The 18339-nt window shown below is 39.4% G+C and overlaps 1 protein-coding gene and 2 pseudogenes across 1 annotated transcript in view; all 3 read right to left on the bottom strand.

Moving 5' to 3' along the window:
• The window catches only part of NEK11 (NIMA related kinase 11), a 243807-nt gene that overhangs the window by 184120 nt on the left and 41348 nt on the right, over nt 1–18339 (bottom strand). Inside the window, 1 exon segment of the mRNA XM_028099169.2 lies at nt 18010–18175. Coding sequence (XP_027954970.2) covers nt 18010–18175 — 166 coding nt within the window.
• Nucleotides 6381–6989, bottom strand: LOC114205637 (high mobility group protein B1 pseudogene; annotated as a pseudogene).
• On the bottom strand, nt 9698–10445 carry LOC114205562 (speedy protein A pseudogene; annotated as a pseudogene).

Here is an 18339-nt window from a genome sequence, read left to right on the forward strand (position 1 = left end):
TGATCTGTTAGAAGAAACTGTATCTCAAAATTTTAAAGAGAGAACAACTTATATATATATGCCAAAAATAAGGGTAACTACTATGAAGGGATAGAATATGACTCCAAAAATGAAAAATAAAAATGTTTTTTTTAAAAAAGGGATTGATAAGATGTTGGTTGAAAAAGGGAAAAAGAAAAAAAAACAGTTTAAAAAAACTAACTTTGAAAGACCAATGAATCATGGTAAAAAAGCAATGAATTCTATGTGCAGTATTCACTTAGTGCTGGAGTTCTGCTGTTCTCAATGATTGGTAAACTTGGTCTTGGCTGGCTGTTCTTGCTCATCTCCTGGGGGAGGGGCCTGCTGCCGTGGTTCCCAAATGTCTTTGCTGGAGGTGGAATTGCCCCGCCCTTGCTGGTCCGGGCTAAGTAATCTGCTCAGATTTGCTCTCGGAGCTTTTGTTCCCTGTAAGCTTTCCGTACAGCTTTGGAGGACGAGAGTGAAAATGGCGGCCTCCCAATCTCCACCCCAGAGGAGCCGAGAACTCGGGTCCCTGCTCCTCAGTGCGCCCCCAGAGAAAAGCAGTCACTCCCGTCTCCCCGGTCTCCGGCCGCACTCCGTGCTCACCCGGCCTGTGACCGAGCGTTTCTATCTCTGGCACCCGACCCCGTGTGGAGTCTCCAAACCCAGCAGATCCCTGCAGTGCGTTCCCACGCCGCTCCTCCCCGGGGAGGAAGGGGAGTCTCCCCGGCTCTGCCGCTTGTTGGGTCCCTGCTGGAGGAGCAGTGGCCCGACTGGGCCGCGGATCACAGTTTATGGCAACCCCGAGCTGAGAGCCCGCACCTCGGCTCCGTCTCTGCAGCCGGCTTCCCTGCTCCGATACCTGGGAGCTCTGGCGCACTCAGGCACCCCCAGCCTTTCTGTGACCCCGAGGGTCCTGGGACCACACTGTCCCACAAGGGTTCCACCCCCCGCTTAGCCACTGGAGTGATGTCCCTCAGCGGAGCCGACTTCTAAAATTTCCGATTTTGTGCTCCGCGGCTCTATCACTTGCCAGAAGCGGCCGGCGGAGGCCCCTCCCCCGCCATCTATCCTCCCGAATATCGCCTCGGATTCACTTCTCCTCACGTCCTACCTTCCAGAAAGTGGTCGCTTTTCTGTTCAGAGAGTTGTTGCTATTCTTTTCTTTTATCTCCTGTTCAGTTCGTAGGTGTTCAGAATGGTTTGATCCCTATTCGGCTGGATTCCTGAGACCAGACGAAATCCAGGTCTCCTACTCCTCTGCCATCTTGCTCCGCCCCTACTAACACACTTCTAATAGCTCAAGGCCACACCCCTAGGGGGACACTAGTCTCCCTTAAAGTGCCTGCCTGAGAAAACTTACGGCTGCCAAAAGAATTTACTGTTTGTTCCAGCCCACATCTGTCTCCTGGTGTCTGTGGAAGGGTACGGGCCTAATTTTAATTAATGCCAGTAGCAAGCCCAGATATACATGAACTAACCCCTCTCCTACTTTTTGTAATTTTTCCCTTCCCTGACTCTGCTCAGGCCCCCACCATTTCCCCCCTTCTTCCAGTCTCCCTTTCTATGGTCCAGTCACATATGCACTTATCAGAATATGTACACAGTCAGAAAGAGCTCAGCTCTTTCCCTGACTTCCAGTTACCAAATAAACTCTGTTTTCACCACCTTAAGTAATGCCCACTGTGTTTATCTTTGACATCACCAAGGAGAAAAACTCTTCTAAAGGGTTTTATTTTTATTACATTACTTAAATATTACCTAAAATTTATTTTTGTTACATTACATCACATATTTACATGTACCCAAATAAAACTAAGAATGACTTTCCTTATACTTAGAATTTAATATAACTGTAGAAGCCTAACATATATACAAAGTAAAAATATAAAGCCAATAAGACTCAAATGAATAATATTAACTTAATATAAAGTGACTACGTTTTGGTGAAACTATATCAGTTCTTACATTGTAAATATGGCACTGGCTGCTGGAGTTCGATTTTTTTCAGTTTGGCATGTCCACACTAATGTGTCTTAAGTCATCTTGGGATGACTTAACTCTCCTTTTGTCTATTTAACTACAGTAAAATTCCCAGGAATACAGCAACAGTTGATTTATGTGGGGTCCAAACACATCATTTAAACATTTAGTCAGTCTGTCCTTCCACTCACTGGTGATAGAAAGAATAATATTTGGTGCCAAAAATGAATCATGATCACAATGACAAACATCTAAAATTGCCTGGCAGAGTCTGATAAGACCCTTTTTGATTATGCTTATATTAATGTATTTCAACTACCATAGAAATGAATATGCAAAATGTTAAATTCTCTTAGAGAAGCCCTATACCTGATCCCCTTTACCTTAAAACACTAGACAATTAAACACAATTCCAGAAGTGCGTCTCTGAAGAAAAAATGAGTGAAATGCAATTATTTTGGTCTTTAGTATATGCCAACAACACAGCCCCATGAGAGAAGACAGGTACTAAGCCATATCCCTAAGGAACATAAGAGCCAAACGTTAAGCTACTTATAGGCTTCCTGACAGAGTTTTCACTGTTAAATGCAAAGGAGAAGCATTTATAGGCAATGAAACAATCAAAGGGAAATTACTTCTAACCAAACATTAGGTCAACCAACTGACTCATTTGTAATGCATTTTTTATTTCCTTTCAGTGCAATATGCAAATATTTGCCTTGCATATTCTCACCTTCCACAAGGGCACGACAAGTCAAAAATGGCATATCAAACCTTCAACTTGCACCCTAGCTCACATTCAATTTCCTGCTGGATTTTCTGGGCCAAGAAGATCAAAGCTTGTTGGAATTCAAAAATACAGTGAATCGAATATTTGACTCCTTGTCAAAAAGACTATCATTTTCTTCTCATTCTCTAAACCTCCCTCTTTTTAATCCTAGAGTTTATCAAAGTTCTGTTGGATCATTCAAGCTATACTGTCATAATGTTTCTATAAATTGCACAAAACATTTTTTGACAATATCCTGTGGAGTAGACACGAAAGCCCTTCAGATAAAAGGTGAGCTGTAAGTGTATATATTTTTTCAATCCAGGTTTCCTCTTCTATTCAAGAGGACCTTTCTCTCTCACACAAACAAAAACGCACGCACACAAATTTTAAAACAAAAAACAAGATATCCTTTCAATACCCACTTAGATTCTCTGAATATAATAAAATATCCCCCCTGTCAGAAAGATAATTATATACATGTTGCTGTGTCCTTCCTGAATAGCTTCAGACGAGGAGTGATGGAAGGAAGGAAGAGGGGAAGGACGGGAGGAAGGAGGGAAGGAAGAGGGAGAGAGGAAAAGAAGAAGACATGAAAGGAAAAAAGAAAAAATTGCCTTATATAATTACCAGTGAAGCTGCTTGCTTCAACCCAATGTTTTCTTACTTTAGAAAGGTCATACATAAGTACAGTTGTCCCTATGAAAACAGCCTTTGCATATGTAATTGTCTACCCCAATTGTAATAACACTAAAATTTGGACAAATTTGTGTATTAAAATAGCACTTTTTTCTAGAATTTATCCCCAATAAATTATAGAAATATGAATTTTACACATTTGTATTAGCTTTGGTATTGTTTTCTTTGTGAGTGAGCAGAATTATGTTCTCCGTGAGTTAGCTTGCCAAGATGGGAGCACACTTCCTGGGTGACATTTAGTGTTAGTCTGAAAATTACCTCCTAATGCTCTCTCCTCAAGTGGTGACTGGAACTTGCTTATCTGTTTCCTGCATTGATATTAAGTATGCATGCAATTTCCCATGACTAAATAAATAAATATATATATAGATTTATTTACATATATATTGCTATTAAAAAAAGGAGGGGCCTGGATGGCTCAGTTGGTTAAGTGACTGCCTTTGGATCGAGCCCCGCATCGGGCTCCCTGCTCAGCGGGAAGCCTCTCCCACTCAGCCTGCTTGTGTTCCCTCTCTCGCTGTCTCTCTCTGTCAATTAAATACATAAAATCTTTAAAAAAATAAAAATAAAAATAAAGAACAGGGTCTTCAATAGTGGACCTGAAAGTGAAATGTCAAAAGGAGATTACACAAATTGCCTCTTGCTTTCTGAGCAGAACCATAAGAAAGAGAAATGAATCAGATCCTAATATTAAGCAAGGAATATGTTTAGTCGACAAGATAGACTTCCAAAAGATTAATCAGAAAGCTGGGTCTCATCCTCCTCAACTAACTGCCCCTGCAATTTTCATTTTGCACATTTATCTCTAAGAAAAATTATTTGCTTTGTATTTTGTTCTTTAATAAATACTCTGTAGATTATTTTCTTAGGATTTAAATTAGGTAATCAAGTCACTCAGATTAAAATAACAAATTACGCTTATACAACAACAAAAGAAATAACAATTTTTTTTGTGAAGCAGTCTGATTTTAACTCAGCAATATGAAAAGCATTTATGACTTTCTTTCTCTTAGCCATCTTCCACGTAAAAATCAAGTGTTTTTGATAAAATGTCATACCTCAGTTTAAGAAGTTCTTATTACATTATCTATAGGTGCATTGTTTTCTTAATTTTGTCTTTGAGAGATATTTAATGATGACTATTGCTAAAAAAATACTTTAGTGAAGGGCATCTGGGTGGCTCAGTCAGTTAAAGTGAAAGAAAGTCTACCTTCAGCTCAGGTCATGATCCCAGGGTCCTGGGATTGAGTCCCGCATCAGGCTCCCTGCTCAGTGGGGAGTCTGCTTCTCCCTCTGCCCCTTCCCCCAGCTCGTGTGCTCTCTCTCTCTCAAAAATAAATAAATAAAATCCTTAAAAAAAAAAAACAAACTTTAGTGAAGAGTACTGACTTTGACTTAAACCATTATTAATGTTGCCATAACTCTATACTGCTCACAGAAAACGCTTTCTTTCACTAATATCAGCCCTTGAAAGTTGCAAATAAAGCTTTGATGTTAACTTCTGAAATTTTGAAAATCTGTAACCCAAAATGTACCACGTGATGGGTTAACAGCATCTCCTCCCTCCCCCATCCCAATTAGCCAACATGAGATTGATTTTGAAATGCCAAGACCTTGAAGAAATGAAGAACAACTCAAATACAGTGTCTAATCAACATCTTTGATTCCATTAAAGCTTTAAATCCTAAAAGCATTTAATTAAAAAAAGTTAATCCATGTTTTTTTAAGTCATCTACAGAAACACTTACAACCAGTTTAAAAGACTAAAGTAGAGCATTCTCAGAGGCCTGGATACCAGAAACTGCAACATTCAGAGCATACACAAAAGACAAAATAATCTCAGGATTTTAGGGCTGGAAGAAGCTTGAAAAATTGTTCTGCCCTACCTCATTTTAAAATAAAAAAGCTGCCCCTTATTAATTCACTCGGCTGACATCTTAAAATGCTGTTCTGTTATACTCTATGTCACCTTTACACAAGTTTCTAATACATCCTTCCAGTGGATCTCAAATGTCAGCAGGCATCAGAATCATCCATGTTGCTTGTTTAAAAGGCATACTCCTGCACCAAATCAACAGAGACTCTGAGGACAATGGAATCTGTATTTTTAAAATTTTTTTTTTTAATTTTTAAGATTTTATTTATTTATTTGAGAGAGAGAATGAGAGATAGAGAGAGAGCATGGCGGGGGGAGGGTCAGAAGGAGAAGCAGACTCCCTGCTGAGCAGGGAGCCTGATGCGGGACTCGATCCCGGGACTCCAGGATCATGACCTGAGCCGAAGGCAGTCGCTTAACCAACTGAGCCACTCAGGCGCCCTAAAATTTTTTTTAATGAAACAAATTGTATTTACTTAGAAGCACTCAGAATGTCAACAAAATAGTTGCAACCTTTTTTTTTTGCAATTACAGAGTGGCATTTAGTTAATAGAACAGCAATTATTTCGTAGAAGCTGCATCAGAGACAACTGAAGATGAAAACTATCATCCCTGGGGGTGCCCGACTGGTTCAGCTGGTAGAACACGACTCTGTGTCTCTGAGGTTGTGAGTTCAAGCCCCATGCTTAGGGTAGAGATTACTTAAAAAAATAAAATCTTAAAAAAAGAAAAGAAAAACTACCATCCCCATATATAACTAATTTGTGCTGTGCACCAACGCAAGAACCTACTTTAAATTTCCATGCCAATTTCCCACCTCCACACTGTACCAGGCAAGCTTAGTGGCTACAGAAAAAACCACCAGGACAGGGCTGTCAAAAGACACATTCGGGAGTGTGTTAACTACACACACAAAAAAGATAAAAACAAATCTTACACAGCCTTACATTTCAATTTTTTTTCTTTAAAAGGAGTGAGTTGTATACGGTGCGGGGCGGGGGGGGGTTACGTGCTTTATAGACAAGGGAAAAAAACTGCGCTAGCACCAACTTATTTGTCATCATCTTCTTCATCTTCCTCCTCTTCCTCGTCTTGCTTGTCTTCCTTCTTTTTCTTGCTTTTTTCGGCCTTGACGACTCCCTTTTTTGCCGCATTGGGCTTTCCTTGAGCGCGGTATGCAGCAATCTCCTTTTCAAAGTTTTCCTTCAGCTGAGCAGGCTTCTTTTTGTGAGGCTGCTTGTCATCTGCAGCAGTGTTATTCCACACTCTCCCAGTTTCTTTGCAACGTCACCTATGGATAGGCCGGGATGTTCTCCTTTGATTTGGGGGTGATACTCAGAACAAAACAAGAAAAAGGCCTAAGGAGGCCTCTTGGGTGCCTTGGGATCCTTGAACTTCTATTTTTGTTTCCCCTTTAAGGGGGATGTAAGTTTTCATTTCTCTTTCATAACAGGCCTTGTCCACCTTTGTCATGTCTTCAAATTTTCCTTTCTCTTTAGCAGACATGGTCCTCCACCTCTCCGAGCACTTCTTAGAAACAACTGAGAAGTTGGCTGAAGCATCTGGGTGCTTCATCTCGTGTTCTTCTAGGCAAGTTTGCACAAAGAATGCATATGATGACATTCTGCTTCTCGACTTCTTAGGATCTCTTCTGCCCATATTTAATTATTTTCCTCAATGAGGCACAGAGTCGCCCAATGCCCGTCTGGCTCTCACTCACCCCGGTGTTGTCTCTATGGAGCTCAGTGTACTGCAATGGCTATAAGGAATCCCTATTTTTCAATAAGAATTCTAAGGGACTCTGGGACAGGTAGCCCATGGACCACACTTTAAGAAAAAGCTGCATGTTGGCTAACTGAACATAATTAAAATAAAATAAAATGTATGGTTAAATCAAAAAAAAGAAAGGAAAGAAAGAAAGAAAGAAAGAAAGAAAGAAAGAAAGAAAGAAAGAAAGAAAGAAAAGAAAGAAAGAAAGAAAGAAAAGAAAGAAAAAGAAAGAAAGAAAGAAAGAAAGAAAGAAAGAAAGAAAGAAAGAAAGAAAGAAAGAAAGAAAGAAAGAAAGAAAGAAAGAAAGAAAGAGAGAGAGAGAGAGATATGTGCCTGGGTGGCTCAGTCAAGCATCTGCCTTCGGCTCAGGTCATGATCCCAGGGTCCTGGGATCGAGCCCTGCATTGGGCTTCCTGCTCAGCGGGAAACCTGCTTCTCCCTCTCCCACTCTCCCTGCTTGTGTTCCCTCTTTCGCTGTTTCTCTCTCTGTCAAATAGATAAATAAAATCTTTGAAAAAAAAAAAAGAAAGAAAATGCTGCTAGATAATAACACAAATGGGTCATATACTTAATATTTCACCCATCAAGGGAAACATTTGGTCCAGTAGTTTGAAAAATTCCAAAGGCAAAAGATGTATTTGGGACAGTCAGGGTTGAATAATAATCATTTTATAATGATATATTTTTAAAAGCTTGTGGCATTATTAAAGAGAACACCAATAAATGGAGGTGGAGGGGGGGCAGGGAAGGAGATCATCTGTCCCTGTAGAACCCGAAGACATTTCCTTAGAATTCTAGAAGTTCACTGTAACGGAGTGCATAAAAGTGGGGGAAATAGAGGCCACACCATGCTCTTAAACGCAAAATAAGAAAATCCAGTTTCTAAATAGGTACTAAATAATGGCGTGTAGTATCATGATGTTTATGTCTGATAATATAAATGAGCATTCCTGAGTTTAGTTGCTAATTTCTTTTTCCAAATTCTTTTAGAGTGTTCTTTCTGTTGAGGCAAATGTACATGAATAAGAATAAAATGTTAGAACTTATTTTTATCTTTGTTTTTAAAGATTTTATTTATTTATTTGAGAGAGAGAGAGCACATGAGAGGGGGGAGGGTCAGAGGGAGAAGCAGACTCCCTGCCGAGCAGGGGGCCCGATGCGGGACTCAATCCAGGGACTCCAGGATCATGACCTGAGCCGAAGGCAGTCGCTTAACCAACTGAGCCACCCAGGCACCCGAACTTATTTTTATCTTAAGAAGTGACATGAAGTGCTTTCATCTATAAATCACTGGGTTGTTTTTAAAATAAAGTATTTGAAGTGGATTATTCTGATCCTATTTTTGAACACTTATATTTATATAAAGTCATATGTCCGCTAAAGCCATTTCCCACATGCTATATGTTCTACTGGGTTTATGAATTGCTTTATATTTAGTGCATTAGTACAAATCTTTTAAATAAAACTAGTTTCGCTTTTCAATTTTTACATTAACAATTTTAAAAATCAGTGGCCTTATTTTTTAACTTTGTTGTTAAAAGGCCAAAATATTTCACAGTTTAAATAAAGAAAATAAATAGAACAAATCAAATTAATCATGAGTAGATCAGTTCAGGTATATAAAGTCATGAGACACTCACATGATTTACAGTCTTCCTTAATTGAATAAAGTCTAGACCCATAGAATTGGCAGAGAGCAAATTCAGGAAGGCCCAACAACTCCAGGATGGAGCTGCCCAGATAAAACAGAGACTCCTGATGGGACATACCTCTCTAATGTTTAGTTCCCTCAATCAGCAGCAATCCCAGCAAAGCAGGCCACTAAAGACAGCCCTGATGTGTGGACACCTGGAGCTCACACTGGGAAGGATGGTGCTATAGACTGAATGTTTGTGTCCCCCCAAAATACCTATGTAGAAATCTTAACCCCCAGCATGACAGTCTTGGGGGGGAGGGGCACTGGGAAATGATTAGATCATGAGAGTGGAGACTCCTGAATAAAATTAGTGGCTTTATAAAGAGACGCCAGAGAACTCCCTCACCCCTAGTACCATGTGAGGACACAGCAAGAAGATGACCAACCATCTATAAACCAGGACTCTGGCCTTCACAGACACTGAATCTGCTGGAATCTTTTTTTTTTTTTTTTTTGTATTTTAACAGTTTTATGAACAAATTATAAAATATTTTATATAGCTTATAATACATATTTTGTTCTACAACAGAAGAGTCACATTCTGATTTTCCATATGGATCATTTCCCTATATTGCTAGACCTATACACTGGCAAACTGGTCATACAGGTGAGTGATGTTTTCAGGCCATATTAAATGTTGTTTTCTTCTAATTTTGTAATGACCTTACTTTTTTGTCTCCTTAAATTAGCTTTTCTCGTCAAGCTGAGGAAGTTTAAACCACCACATAACTGAGTACCTCAGATGACAGCAACTGATTTGAAGATGGAAAAGTATCAAAATAGAACTTTATATTGTGAATCACTACTTTCATAGGTTGGAATTGTTAGCTATTACTATGAATCGTATAACTTTTACATACAATTTTGAAAAATAACAAAAGCTAAAGGAAGACGTGTAACATTTCAGAACTGTTTAAATGTCCCATTTGACACTTGTCTTGTAGTTAGTTTGACATTTTGTAGTTAATGATTCCAGGTTGGTTTAGTTGAGCCATCTCATTCTTCACTTCCTGTAAACCACTCCATAGATTTGTCTTTCTTCATAAAATTAGTTTTCTTTTCTTTCTTTGATTGATGGTCATTGGCTCCTCACAGCATCGCCTGCTTACAATAGCCCTATAGTCAATTCTATCCCAGAGTTGGTCCCTTAACTTTAAGAAATTAGGGAACAATTTTCTCCAGTTTTTCCCTAAAGCCCATGGAAAAATTTCATATTTGGATTCTTCTTCATCTTCTTCAACTGTATTAGCCAGATACAGAGCAATAAAGAAATTTATCCTGGTATGCTCATTTATAGTAAATTTAGCTCTCTTGAAATAAACAAAGGTCATAGCCAAAAGATACTTGTCTGCAATTTTACAGCAGCAGTCCATCCACAAGAAATCTTGAATTAAATCGTCATCAAATAATTTAAAGAAAGCAGTCATTTCCTGACACTGTATAACTAGACAGGGTCCTTTGGGGCGTTTAGACTTGTTGCTATTATGTGCATTTTTTTCAGATGCTGGCCAATTATCTTTAAAAATAGGACGCCTCAGATTAATGGGTTTTTTAGGCTGATGTGATCTATTTGACCCTGATTTTACATGAACAGTGACAGTAGGTGGTGTCTCACAACACAGCTGATTATGTCTCATTTTGGTTTCCCAAGATTCCTGCGAAAACCTGGGTCTGGGGAGCCGCCCCCGGACACTCCGAGGCCTCAGGCGGTTCGAATCTGCTGGAATCTTGATCTCAGACTTCAAGCCTTCAGAACCATGAGAAATAAATTTCTGCTGTTTATAAACCATCCAGTCTATGGTATGTTGTTACAGCAGCCTCAATGGACTAAGACGGATGGTCACTAATCAATGTCACAATAATCAATAACCCAGGAGTCTCTCTCAACCATAAAAAAACAATTTGGATGGAAGTGGTCCCAGACACAGGACAATAAGCAGTAGCTTTATGAGACATATCATTGCCAAATTCACTTGCAAGAGTGTACTGACACCGACTAGAAGTTCAAGATTATAAAACTCAGCCTACTTACTTGGTTTATTTAAGCAGTTTTACATAAATAAGAAACATAAGAGAAAATTGCAAATTTTCCTTTTTACAGTAAAACAGATCCTTGGCAAGTAATCGCTTGAAAATTGCTATCAGACCCATTAGTGTTTAAGATTTGCATGTTTCCTCCTTCTGGCATGAATCATCCTAACAGCTACAAGCCAGACTCAGAGTTAAAAATTAGCTTGCCTTCTAGAAAACAACTGGAAAGAGGAGATGGGAGAAGCAACAATTATAATCACCACTTCCATTATTGACAGTCTACTAGGTGCAAAGCTCTAATAGCCTTTTTTTTTTGATATTCATTATTTCAAATCCCTAAAAAACCTAACAAAAGAGGTGTTGTTACATTATCTTAATATCAGGAAAAGTATCAGAGAAATGAAATAACTTGTTCAAATAAATGGACCAAGATTTGAACAGAAGTCAGCGTGATGACAAAGTCCACACACTCTCCACTATTTCAAACCCTACCCAGTCTCCGAGTGAGAGAAATAAAATACTTAATAACATCATCAACACATTAAAAATATCCATGTGTGTGCAAACTGATAGGCATGTGTTTCTGTCTTTATGTATAACTGGAGATAAAGATACAGAATATAAATGAGAATAAGCCAAGAAAAGGTAATGCACGGGTACATGTGAATTGTGAGATGATCACCACATTCGAGTTAATTGACACATCCAGTAGTTCACAGTTATCTTTTTCTTTTTTTTTTTCTTCTTCTTCTTTTTATTTATTTATTTTTTTGGTGGTGAGAGCACTTGAGATCTACTCTCTTGGCAAATTTCAGGTGTACAGTACAGTATTGTTAACTATGTCACTGTCCCCAGAACTTGTTCATCTTTATAACTGAGAGTTTCCATTTATATTTTTTATACTTTCCAATAATTCACATAGGCTTGACTTGTACGTTATGCAGATATTTGTGTTCTGGGCCATGATCTAAAACATGTTTAGTTAACATTGTTGGTATGAGCAATAAAACAGTCAATCTCTTCTAATTCATGCCCATGTACAGGTAGATAATCACATGCTTGGGAGGTAGGAACCATGGACTATTTGGTTGACTCTATTAAATATTAAGGAAGAAATTAGAGCAATCCAAGTAGAAAGAAAAAAGGAGCAGTTTTCCTAATATCCCTGGTCCTGGTTTTACCCTGGACAAAATTCAATATTCCAGCCATGTGATTGCCAGAAAATCACCCCACCTCTCTGAGGCCCTGTATCCTCATCTATAAAATAGAATAATATACAACAATCTACTTCTCCTTGAAAAAGGATGAGGGCATGTTAAGAAGACACAGGAGCCACCATGAAGGAACCCCAACAGCTAAAGCTGGAAGAGTCTGAACAACAAAATAAATAATGAGTATTGAGTTATAACCCATAAAATAAAATAAATATTCATGAGTTCATGATGATATAAATAACCGAGTAAATACATAAGTGGAAAAGGAACAGTAGAACAGCTATTCCTTATAAGAAAATCCCAATTAGTAAATGTAGAAAGAATGAGGGAAATACATAATCACCATTAGGAAAACATCAGAGTAAAAAGAGCTCCAGGCAACCTTCACTAGAAGATGCTAAAATCAGTGGGTGAAAGTTTGAGGAAATACAGGATTATTAGCATAGTCTCAAAGTATATTTCCCAAGATATTTATCCACTACAAAAAAAGGAAATAGTAACTTTACAGTGGAGAAATCCAGCAGACATAACTTCAATCAAATAATCAAAGCTAACACCACCAGTAATAAGATGTACTAACATCATGCCCCCTCATAATATGATATACTGAGAAGGACACCACATCACTTCTGTGGTAGTCTTGCCCAGAATATATAACCTCAATCTAATCATGAGAAAAACATCAGACAGATCCAAACTGAGAGGCCTTCTACAAAATAACTTACCAGTACTCATCAAAAGTATTAAGGTCATAAAAAAAAAAAAAAAGGCTGGAAAGGGAAACTGTCCCAGATCAGAAAGGACTAAGGAGATACAACAATTAAATGCATTGTAGGATCCTAGATTGGGCCCTGGAACAGACAAAGACACTAGGAAGGAAACTGGTAAAATATTAATATTCTGGTTTTGATAACTATACAGAGATTATAGAAGTTGTTAACATTAGGAAATGTGTTTAACTGCAAACGCATTACAATTAAAGGTGAAGTATTAGGTTCTTAAATCATGGTCCATGCTTTTCTACCTCTGAGCTTTTTATCGCATTATTCCTTTTAACTCAAATGTCCTTGCCCCGTCTCCTTGACCAAATCCTTCCCAAACTTCAAGTTCAAATATAATGCCACCTCCTCCATGTTTCCTGCAGTCCAAAGTCATTTCTCCCTCTCTTAACTCCCACAGCACTTTAATCACCCGGTTCCCTTGACCCTTACCACATCCCCCTTGTATTTTTGCCATTGTTAGAAATGGTTCATTTATTCTACCAGGCAGGTTCATTAAAGAAATACTAGCATATTATCTCTGTTGCCCCACATTCTCTAGAACTGTATCGGACACAGATTTGGGGATCAATGATTACTACTGCCTTTGTAAACTTGAAATTCTTAAGGAACCAATAAATAACCTAGAATGCCAATTTATTCATATGCACTGAGAACTACAACTGCCAGGACAACAGGGAGCTCTTATCAGTTTAGCCAGCAGATTTTTTTCCTTTTAGAAGAGGCCTAAGTAGAGAGCTGCATTGTATTCAGAAGTTGCACATGGAGCAAAGAGAATAGGCCAGGCAATTTTCATGAATAATAGCACCAAGCGAGTTGCCTGAGCATAAAACCTAACCCACCGTCAGAGCCATACTTCTCAGTTCTCAGGTTTGGGCCTCATCTTTGCTCAGTGCTCCATAAACACTAACAAAGTTTTCCTTTACGACTCCATTTTTCTATTTGTACACTAACCATCCCCCTTTTTATGCAGTTCGCAGCCTTGGCCACACATTCGAATCACTCGGAGAGCATTCAAAACTCCTGATGTCTAGATAAAAATCCAGGTCAATTAAATCAGACTTTCTGGAGATGGGCCTCAGGTCTTGTAATTTTTTAAATCTTCTGGTGATTCTAATGTACAGCCAAGGTTGAGCACTACTGTTATACTGATAAATTTTTGTTTAGTTATGTCAATATTGCTAAACAGAAAATAGACAAGTCCACCCTTTCCTGCTTTTGGTGAATAGTCGTATGTTCTCTGTCTACTGAAGATATGTGATCTCACCTATCCTCTACTGCATCTACTAAGTGAGTGCCCAGGTTTCTGGGGATGCCTTGTCCTCACCCAAAGGGACAAACTTCAGGTAGTATCTCACAGGTCTCTAGTGCAGTACATTGTTAGGGAGCCAGCAAAATAAGGCGGGACAAAATGCTTTTGACATATATAACAGGTAGAAGGATCCAATGTTTTATCTTTTACCATTAGTGTTTGACAGAAATGAGGTGGGAGGCAGCTGGAAGCAAGTGATAAAGAATTCGCGAGAAAAAAAAAAAGAAATTTCTGAGTGCTAATTTCCTTCTGGCTCACTCCGTGGGTCCACGTGATACAAAAATGAATCAGAAAAAGATCGATCTCACATTTAAAGTTTGAGATGGTTTCTAGTATGTATAATGTGCTGAGTGCCAAGAGACATAAAATGCTATGGGGTGGCAGTAGGGGGACCAGGTGGGGAGAGATTTCTAGCCAGGAGATTATGGGAGACTTTCTAAAGGAGGTTGCATTTCTGCTGGGCCTGGGAGGATGACTAGGACTTGAAGAAGGACATTCTGAAACAGAATGGTCCAAGTACAGATGAAGAAGTGTGAAACTATGCAGTATAGACAGGAAACAGGAAGTAGTTCCATTTAACCCTGGGGGGTGGGGGTGGGGGAGAAGAGAAGACACCAATATTTGAAATACTCTCCCACTTTGGTAGTTTTGGAACTATTCCCCATCAAAGATTCGGTTAGATCTTGACAAGAAGTTGTGAGAGTTCAGTTATTTGCTTTTCACACTCATAATCTGATGTGATGTGCCCAAAGGGTTGAGTGGTGGATGTAGCAGCCTCACGAATGCATTTATATATTTCAATCTTGCAAGGCCCCAAATTAAATTACAAAAGAGCAAACTTGGAGATAAAAAGACCAACTATTTCAATGGTGATGGGCATTTTCCTATGAGGTGCAAGTTTGGCCATCTATTTCCAATATTATCTTACCTCAATAAAAAGAGGGTAATGCCAAGCTTGTGCGAGTTAAGAGCAAATTTGGGTCTGAAGATGAGAAATATCTCTGTTAACAACAAGAACCAGTGATCCGCACACGTCATTCCTTGGGAGTCGGGGAAGTGACAGGCTGACAGCTCAGCAGCATGGAGCCCTGGAAGCCCTGCAGAGGTTCCCCCGGCCTGCCTATGGTCGTCACCATGGCAACGCCCCTTCTGAGAGAGTAGCTCAGCCCTTGAAAACCACCAGAATTTAAAAATTAACACAGATGATCCTGGACTGGATCCTGTGCGAGAAGAAACATACAGAAATGTCCTTTCTAAGGATATAAATGGGACAAGTGGGCTATATTTGAAGATGGATTATGGATTGGAAGGGTGGTTCTCAAACTTAGATGTGTTTTGGACTTGCCTGGTGGACTTGTCAAAACAGAGATTGCCGGACCCCACCTCCAGAATTTCTGATGCAGTACGGCTGGGGTGGAGTGCCCAAGAAATAGTGATACTGCTGGCCTGGGATCACATTTTAACATGTACTGGATTAAATACCAGCATTGTTTTTTCCTTAAAATCAAAAGATTTTATTTATTTATTTGTCAGAGAGAGAGCACAAGCAGGGGGAGCGGCAGGCAGCGGGAGAGGGAGAAGCAGAGTCCCTGCTGCAGGGAGCCCAATGTGGGACTGGATCCCAGGACCCTGGGATCATGACCTGAGCCGAAGGCAGACGCTTAACCGACTCAGCCACCCTGGCATCCCACCAGTATTGTTTCAATGTTAATTTTCTGATTTTGATCATTGTACCATGATTATATAAAACAGTGTCCTTGGCCTTAGAAAATACAGTAGTATTTAGAACAAAGAGCCATTGTGTCTGCAACTCCCTCTCAAGTGGTTTAGGAAAAAATATAGATAGATAGATGAATAAATAGAATGATAAAGCAAATGTGGGAAAATTATAACAACTGGCAAATCTGGACGAACAGTGCATTGTGTTATTCTTATAACTTTTCTAGTAGATTAAAATTACATTAAAGTTAAAAATTTTTTAAAAATAAGGCAGGGAAAGAAAGTTCTAGCTTATCATCTGGAGCTGTCCAATATGGTAGCCAGTAGCCATACGGGATTATTTAAATTTAAATATATTAAAATTAAATAAAATTTAACATCCAGCTCCTTGATCACACTAGCCACACTTTGTCATGTGCTGAAAAGTCATGTGGGACTAGTGACTACTGTATTGGACAACACAAATATAGAACATTTCCATTATCACAGAAAGCTCTATTGCACAGTACTGACCACAGTGAAAAATACTGTTAAGACCAGGAAAGAATCTTTGGAAAATCCAATGTGCCAAAAGCAGCAGTAGATGTAACAGTAATAATCATAAGTAGTAGGAGTCAGTTGTCTCCCAAATAAAATAGTTGATTAACTGAACGGCTAAAGGAAGAAAAATGATTAAATTATAGCAGATGGATCATACTGTAGTTACATATGGAAATACCTATAGTTTTGCACGGATTCATGACATACATGCCAGAGTAGCTGTTCATTATCACTGTTCTACACAACTCATCATTTTGTTTTTCTTAACAGTCCACTGGCTAAAGGAGAAGTAGACATCCAAATGTAGGGGTTCTCCTGCCCCCATTCTTTCCCCCTCACTTTCTTCCAAGCACAGGAATGGACAAGGAAACACCTGGCAATGCTGAGCTGAGGAGGCTGACCTGCAGGGAAATAGCTGAGACTTGGAGTATCTCAAACTTGCAGATATTTTAACTGGGCTTTCAGCTTCATATTGGCTAATAAACCAGCTAATGTATCAAGCAGGCAAGGCTGGCTTTTGTTGCTATCCCTACTCCTTCCGAGTTTCTTCTCCTGCCTCTTCTTTTCTGTATCTCAAACACACAGCACCCTCTGGTTGTCCAAAGTTTCTGACCAAACAGGGCTGCCTTCCATTCTAATGAGCATCTTGTTTCCAGCATCCTTTTTTTCAGGCCTCAGCAACACACACGTGATGAACTGACTAAATTCACTCTAAAATATGAAAAGCACCAAATTCCCCCAAGGTGCATTTGGCTAAGACTAGCTCCCAGAATGTTCTGGGAGATACTTTTTAAGCAAGGTCATCTTCATGTTCTCTCTGCCTGACCCAGCCGTTCTAACTCCCCTCTACCTAGCCTCTCAGGAACAAACATACAGATTCATAGTACAGCTGCACCTTGTCAGCTTCCCCCTCTGGCACCTTTCCAAGCAGTTTCAGTCTCAGTTGGAGCTCAGTAAAATGTACAGCTATTACTTGCAGAGAACATGGAGTGGCAGGGAAAAATGCAAATACATGAAGCCATAAATCACAAATTGATAAATATGAAGAAAGATTTCCATGAGGAAAATGAGCCATATTTCCATTTCCAAATTTCCATTGGGCAAAATGAGGAACAGGCCTAGAACCCAAAACTCAAGAGATAGACCCTCTGCTCTGTCGAGGCCCCTGTTACAGCATTTAAATGTCCATCTAAGCATTGGACCATTGTAGAAGGTTTGGGTGACCCTCCCCTAAACTACTCCCTCTCCAAGAAGCACTCTCCCATAGCAACTACTCCTTCACTGGAAGTGAGTTTGTCAATTACCCAGAGATCATCATTCCTAGCTGCAAGACACCATATCCCACATCTTTATAGCTCAGCTTGTGGGTTTTTTAAGTTTTTATTTAAATTCCAGTTAGTTAATATACAGTGTAATATTAGTTTCAGGTGTATGATATAGTGATTCAACACTTTCACACAACACCTGGTGCTCATCACATCCTTAATCCCGATCATCTATTTAGCCCATCCCCCCCAACCTGTGGTTTGATCACTGAACTTATGAGATGTCTCCTTACAGACAGCTACATACTGTGAAACAGATTTTTACCGAGAATTCCAAAAGAGGAGAGTCTCACCTCACAGTACTCTGTGATAATGCAGAAATTATCTTGCTCCACAAAGCTTGCATGGAACTTGACAATAGCTGGGTGGTCCAGCTTGGAAAGGAGCTGGGCCTCCAAATTGGCCTGCACAGTCTCATTTGGATTAAGATCTCCAACAGAGATTTCCTTCAGTACCTTTCTGCAGGCAAACAAACAACAAAGATAAAAATTTAAATACATTTAAAGTTAAAAAATAACAACTATGAACAAGTAGTTCAGGGCCACCTAATTAATGTCCAGGCCACGACCTACTCATGGGTCTCGTATTGTCTGTTATGACACTGTGTCTCCTCGTGGTTCCTG

Source organism: Eumetopias jubatus, unplaced genomic scaffold (assembly GCF_037043125.1).
Source record: "Eumetopias jubatus isolate StellerSeaLion01/CBP00866 unplaced genomic scaffold, mEumJub1_p1.0 scaffold_1, whole genome shotgun sequence".
In the NCBI taxonomy this organism is placed as follows: domain Eukaryota; kingdom Metazoa; phylum Chordata; class Mammalia; order Carnivora; family Otariidae; genus Eumetopias; species Eumetopias jubatus.